The sequence below is a fragment of the Ichthyophthirius multifiliis genome, assembly GCF_000220395.1.
Source record: "Ichthyophthirius multifiliis unplaced genomic scaffold scaff_1120509250533, whole genome shotgun sequence".
Lineage (NCBI taxonomy): Eukaryota > Ciliophora > Oligohymenophorea > Hymenostomatida > Ichthyophthirius > Ichthyophthirius multifiliis.
In genome coordinates this window covers 1-7,271 of record NW_004086657.1, presented here as the reverse complement: position 1 = coordinate 7,271, position 7,271 = coordinate 1, and the positions used below count along the sequence as shown (strand labels likewise).

Genomic DNA, 7,271 nt, shown 5'->3' with positions numbered 1-7,271 from the left:
TTTTAAAATCATTAATAAATTAATACTATATTTGATTAAATAAAAATAATATTAATTTTTTTAATAATAAGAAATTTTATAGTTAATAAATAATAAATAAAATTATTTGAAATAAATTTAATTAAAAATTAAAATAAATAAATTAAAAAATTTAATTGATATATATATATAAAATATATATATATATATATACATATATACATATATATATGTTTTATTATATATATAATTATATATTTTTTTGCAATATTATATGTTTAATATTTTTATTAAACTATAATTATATTAATAAATAAATAATATGTTCTTTAAATATAATTTATATTTTAAATTAACATATTTATTAAAAAATATGATAAAATATTGTAATTGTCTTAAATATTTTTTAAAAAACTATAATTTTAATAATTTTATTATTTCTTTTATATAGTCATTAAATTTTTTAAATATTTTATATTTAATATATTTATTAAAAAATGTATAAATACACTTTAATTTTTTATAAAATATATTTATATATTATTAAAAAATATATATTTTTTTAAAATATAAATTATATAATTTTAAAATTTATATAATAATTCACTATATTTTTTTATTTAATTTAATTTTTAAATATTTAATAAAAAAATATAAATTTATTTAGTTATATATAATTTTTATATATTATTATTATTAACTATATTATCATATATAATTAATATTTTTGTTTATTTTTTTAAATTATTTTCTTTCAAATTATTTTTATTTTGTATATATATTAAATATATTTATATTTTTTATTTTTTTTAAAAAAAAGATACAATTAATTTTAAATGTCAAATATAAAATAATAAAATAATTTATCATTTTTTTTAATTAAAAATTGACTTTAAGATATACAGTTTATCACTTTTTCTTATTATTTATTCATATCTATATTAGTTCTATTCTTATGTATTTATATATACATATAATAGTTAAATAAAGTCCATATACTTTTTTAAGAAATATATATATAAATATTTTATAAAAAAAAACAATCAAATTAAAAAAATAATTTATAAAAATATTATTTTTAATACTTTGTAAAAATGATTTTTATTTTATTTTTGTCTTCTATAAAAAATTTTTTGTGAAAAAATATTTTTATTTTGAAAATAAATATATAAGTATAAGTATATATCTATTATTCAAAAAAAAGATGTAAAATGTATTTTTAATTAGCATTTTTTAGATTTGTTTAATTGATTTTTTATTAAAAATAGAGTGTAATAATAAAATAAAATTCTATTTTTGATTTGAAGTTTTATATATTTATCATTAAAAATAGGAAGTAATTTTAAATATATTAAAAATTTTAGATTACATTTATTTATTTATTATTAATATAGAGTTTAATATCAAATAAAATTAATTTTTAGTTAAAATTAATATAAAATAGTCTATAATAATATATCAAATACCAATATTCAAAATAATTTATTTATTATTTATATATAATAGAGGGTATTTATAAAATAATAATAAAAAAAAAATTAAATATATTAATATTTTTTATTTATATAATAAAAATATATTATAATTATAAACATTTATTATGTTCAATTAATTTAAAACAATATATAAAGAAAAACTAGTTTTAACCAAATAAAATTAATTTTATTTAAATTAATACATATTTTTTTTTAAAAAAAAATTTTAAAAATATTAATTTTCTATCTAAATATAATATTTTATTTTTAAAAATATTATAATATAATTTATGTGATTATATTATAAATTTTATATAACCTAATCTAAAATTAAATAAAGAAAAAAAATTAATAATATAATTATGAAAAAAAAAAATAATTTATTGATATAAAATAAAAAAATATTTTATTATCATAAATTTTAGCATTAATATAATTATTTTAAATATATATTTTACTTTATTTACATAAAAAAGGAATAAAAAAAATATTAATTTAATTTATATAATCATTATTTATATATTTAAAAATAAAAAAAATATATAAATTAAAATTTATGAAATGCTTTATTTATGTTTTCAATATAAAATAATAATTATTATTAATTATATTTATATAAATATAAAATAATATATTAAACTATTTATAATTATAAATAAATATAAAATTCTATTAATTAAAAATTAAAAAAATATTTATTGTATAATTTTTTAAGATTATATATAAAATATTTTTTTTTAATGATTATTTTATTCTGAGACAAATACACAATTGATAATAATTTAAATTGCTTAAACAAAATTATAAAGTCTTTATTTTTTATTTAATTTTTTAATAAAAATTAAATATAATTTTTATATAATAAGTAAATTTCATTATTTTTAATGCAACCATTTTATATTTTTATTAACTTTGTTCTAATTATATCTTTTTAATTGGATATTTATCTTAATAAATAATTTCCACCTTTATTTGTGTAAATATTTCATCAATATTATCTCACATTATTGATTATATATTTAAAAAAAAATACTTAAGAGAATACTTCTTCCAATAGATTCTATTTGAATTCCTGAAATTATATTTCATAATGTAAAAGCTGAATTAAGCGGTTTAAAATATTTTTATTTTAATAATATTTTATTTATTTACTATTGTTCGATCCTATTTTACTTAAAAAAAATTATTTAAGTTTAATATTTATTATATTTATTAATTACTATATTATAACTTTTATGCCTTTATTTTTTTTGATTTCAATAATAAATATAATACGAAATCAAATTTTTAATTAAATGAATATTAATTTTTTCTTCTTAATAAGAAATTATTTTGACTGACATTAAAATTAACATTTTTTTTTCTAAAATCTCAAAATATTTATAAATTTTTACCACATTTTTAAACACATATTGATAACGTACTTATTAGATTAAAAATGTATTGAATAGCAAATAATATAATAAAAGATAGCCAGTAAATAATATTATTAAAAAAATTTTTCATGGCTAAGGCTTACTTGAGTAAAAATACTGATAAATTGGTAATAAAATTAGTCTATAGACATTTAGATTTATTAAGTAGCATATATACTTATATATTCTAAAATAATTATAAATCTAAAAGAGTATTATTTAAAGGTCCTTATTATTATTATTATTATTATTATTTTTATTATTATTATTATTATTATTATTATTATTATTATTATTTTTATTATTTTTATTATTATTATTATTAATATATAAATTATATTTTCCTTATAAAAAAAGATATTAAAGACTTTATATAAAAATTTAATTATTATTAAAGACTTTTTCTTCATTTATTTATATGCGGATTAAATATTATTATTACAAATCATAATAAATAACTAAATATATTTAGATTTTTATAACTTCATTTTTAATCCTTAAATTAATTTTTTAAAATAATCATAATAATTTGCTATAATATTCAGTTTATATTATATATATTTTTTTAATTATTTTTATCCAATAATAAAAAAAAAAAAAGATAAATCACATGTAAAATTATAATAATTATTTATAAAAAATATAAAATATATAAAATAGACACAATATATTAAATATATTTTTATTTTTTATTATCATTTATTAATAAAAAAATATTTTTTTAATATTAATGAAATTTAAATATATGTTATTAAAATTATATTGCATATTATGTTTATATAATATGTTTTTAAAATTTTCTAATAATCTTATTTATTATTTTTTTGGAAATTAAATTGTTTTAATTTAGATTAATAAAAATATATATATTTTTAAATTTTATAATAATATTTGTTATAAAAATACTATAATATAATATTCTTTTATATATATTTTTAATTTTTTTTTTTTTAATTGATTATTTTATTTTTTTATTTATATTTAATATATATAAATTATTTACTTTTAAAAAAAAAATATATATAATATAGAAATATTCAATGTCAAAGGCAAATAATAATATTTTTTTAATGAAATTTTTAAAAAATTTTAACTTTTAGATTTATATTTAATTAATGGTTCTTATTATTATTTTATAGCTAAATTAATTTTAATGCCAAGTAATTTTATAGTAATATAATAATTAAATAAAATTTATATACTTTTTTAAGAAACATATATATAATATTATAAAAGAAAAAAAATTATATAAATTATTAATACTATATTTTATTTTTTATTTAATATAGTGTGTAAAAATGATATTTAATATATTATTGCCTTTTATACATATTTTTTGTTGCATTTTAGGTTATAAAAAAAATATTTTTATTATAAAAATAAATTTCTAATTATATAATTATAAATAAAAGGATGTAAAATATATTTTTATAAAATTTAAATTAAATTTGAAATTAACTTTTTATAATATAGTGTGTAATACATAAATAATATAAATTTTTATTTTAATATAAATAAATGAATTTTTATAATAAATAGAAAGTAAATATTTATTTGTATATTAATTAAACAAAAATAAATATATAGTATGTAAATAAATAATCAGAGTTTAATCATTTAAAAAATAAAATTAATTTAATTTTAAAGGGAGTAAATTGTTTGTTATCAAAAAATAAAAATATTTTTTTTTTAAAAAAAAAGGATGTAATAATTTTATAAAAATTATAATTAATAATATGAAAAGATAGTAAATATAATGAAAAAAAATTAAAATATAATTTTATTTAAAATTAAGTGTGTAAAATAAATAATTTAAATAAATACATAATTTATATTTATAGTTGGTAAAAAAATAATAATAAAAAAAATATTTAAATTAATTAAAAAAAGCTTGTAAAATTAAAAACAATTATTAAAAACATAAATAAAAATATTAGTGCGTAATATTGATTATTGAAAAATAATATAATTTTAAATATATATAATAATAATATATAAAAAATTTAATAAATTTTTATAGAGAGTAATAAAAAATAAATAATAATAAATAAATTAATTAAAAATAATAATATTTAAGATTCATAAAGTATATTATTAATATTAATATAAATAATAAAATAAAATAAAAAGTGTGTAATTATATAAAAATGTCAAATATAAAGCAAAAACAAAAACAAAAGGAAGTAAAAATAATTAATATAATTATTTAATTTAATAATTAATACTTTTTAAAAAAGCAAGTAAATATAGACATTAAAATTTATATTTTAAGAAAAATTATCTATATTTTATATTAAATATAGTGGGTAATTTTAATAAAATGAATTTATGATCAAATTTTTTAATTTTTTATTTATCATAGATAGTAATATTAAAATATATTCCGCTTTTTTAATAAGTTATAAAATATTAATTTGAAATAGTCAGTAATAATTTTTTTAGTTTATATTTATCAATATATTAATTAAAAAAGGAAGTAATTATTATTATAATATATTTTTAGTTGAAAAATATATATTTGCCAATTATAATAGAGCGTAATATTATATAAAATTCATTTTAAGTTGTAGTTATAAATATTTATATTGAAAATAGAAAGTAATATTAAAAAATTGTATTTTTTAAATTAAATTTATTAATTATTTATCAAAAATAGATGGTAATATTAATAAAATAGTAATTATAGTTATTTAAATATTTTATTAAAATAGCCTGTAATATTTAATTAAATAGAGTTTTTAAAATAAACATATCTATATTTTTTTAAAAAATAGTCAGTAATATTGAATATAATTTAATAATTATTTCAAATTAAAAAAATTTAAATTAAAAATAGTTTGTAATAATATTAAATAAATAGCATTTTTAATTTAATTTATCAATTATTTTATAAAAATAGGGAATTGTAATAAAAATAATATAATTTTAAACACAAATTTAATGTTGTAAAAAGGATGTAATATTTAATAAAATAGTATTATTAGTTAAAATTTATTAATTTTTATTTAAAATAGAATGTAAAATGAAATAAACTTTTTATAAATAATAATATATATATATTTTATTTAAAAAAAGGAAGTAATAATAAAAAAATAGAATTTTTAAATTTAAATATTTTATTTATTTATTAAAAATAGTTAGTTATATTAAATAAAATAGTTATAATTTTAACAATTTTTATTAAAAATAGTCTGTAATATTTCTTTAAATAGCGTTTTAATATAAATATATTTTTTTTTAAAAAAAAAATAGTATGTAATTTTATAATTAATAGAATATTTAGTTAAAATTTATTAATTTTTGAATTTAAAAAAATAGTTTGTAATGTTAAATGAGAAATTATTAATATTAATTTTTTTTAATTTTTATTAATTATAGATGGTAAATATAATTTAATAAAATTATTTTTTAATTAAAATTTATTAAATTTATATAAAATAGTTTGTATTGTTACATACATTTTCATATTTATTTATAAACTTTTAATTTTTATTAAAAATAGAATGTAATATTCTTAGTTTAATTTAAATTAACTATTATTTATTTAAAAAAAGAATGTAATTAAAATTTTGATTATAATAAATAAATTTTATTATAAATAGGGAGTAATATAAATTACTTAATACTCTATTAATTTAATTAAAATTAAATTTTTTATAATAGAGTGAAGTAATATTAAATAGAATAATATTTTTATTAAATATATAAAAATCTTTTATCAAAATTAGAATGTATTATTAATTAACATAATATATTTAGTTTAAATTTATCAATTAATTTTTAAAAATAGTAAGTATTATTAAATAAAAATTTTTATATCTATAATATACCATAAATTTTTAATGAAATTAGTATGTAATATTTAATATAATGTATTTTTAATTTAAATTATTTAGCTTTTATTAAAAATAGTTAGTAATATTATCAAAATTTATTATTAATAAATGCATAATTAACATATCTTTTAGTTTAAAACGATTGTAATATAAAATTTTAGTTTAAATTTTATAATTAATTTTTTTTATAATAGAGAGTATTATTATAATTCAAATTAAACTAAATTTACAATCTATTAATTTTTAATTTAAATAAGGCAGTATAATTTTAAAAAAAATATTATATTTAATTTATCAATTTTTTTTTTAAAAATAGAAAGTATGAATTAAATAAAATGTATTTATAACATTTGTTATCATATTTATAAATAGATTGTAATATTATAAATAAATAGATTATTTTTTTATTTTTTTAAATAAACAGTATGTAATATCAAATAAAATATTAATAATAATTTAATATTATTTTAATTAAAGTGTGTAATTTAATTATTTAATAATTTTAACTTTATTTATTTGATGTTTTTTATTTATTCATTTTAGGAAGTAAATATATTATAACGTAT

General features: G+C 9.1%; 1 protein-coding gene across 1 annotated transcript, besides 11 other annotated features; it reads right to left on the bottom strand. All coding sequences in view use genetic code 6, as the record gives it.

Annotated features, from left to right (window-relative positions):
* Nucleotides 1-158: 158 nt before the first annotated feature.
* Nucleotides 159-237: a microsatellite.
* A 257-nt stretch (nt 238-494) lies between these two features.
* Nucleotides 495-577: a microsatellite.
* Nucleotides 514-557: a microsatellite.
* Nucleotides 578-710: 133 nt separating the features above from the next.
* Nucleotides 711-746: a microsatellite.
* Nucleotides 724-793: a microsatellite.
* A 1,139-nt stretch (nt 794-1,932) lies between these two features.
* Nucleotides 1,933-2,043: a microsatellite.
* Nucleotides 2,035-2,122: a microsatellite.
* Nucleotides 2,123-2,566: 444 nt separating this feature from the next.
* Nucleotides 2,567-2,600: a microsatellite.
* Nucleotides 2,601-3,047: 447 nt separating this feature from the next.
* Nucleotides 3,048-3,213, bottom strand: IMG5_080350 (hypothetical protein; the record flags this gene model as incomplete). The annotated part of the gene is made up of 1 exon (XM_004036446.1): nt 3,048-3,213. A coding segment is annotated over one exon (166 nt), but the record flags the coding sequence as incomplete, so codon positions are not given.
* Nucleotides 3,099-3,194: a microsatellite.
* A 288-nt stretch (nt 3,214-3,501) lies between the features above and the next one.
* Nucleotides 3,502-3,549: a microsatellite.
* A 2,123-nt stretch (nt 3,550-5,672) lies between these two features.
* Nucleotides 5,673-5,702: a microsatellite.
* Nucleotides 5,703-7,271: the final 1,569 nt, after the last annotated feature.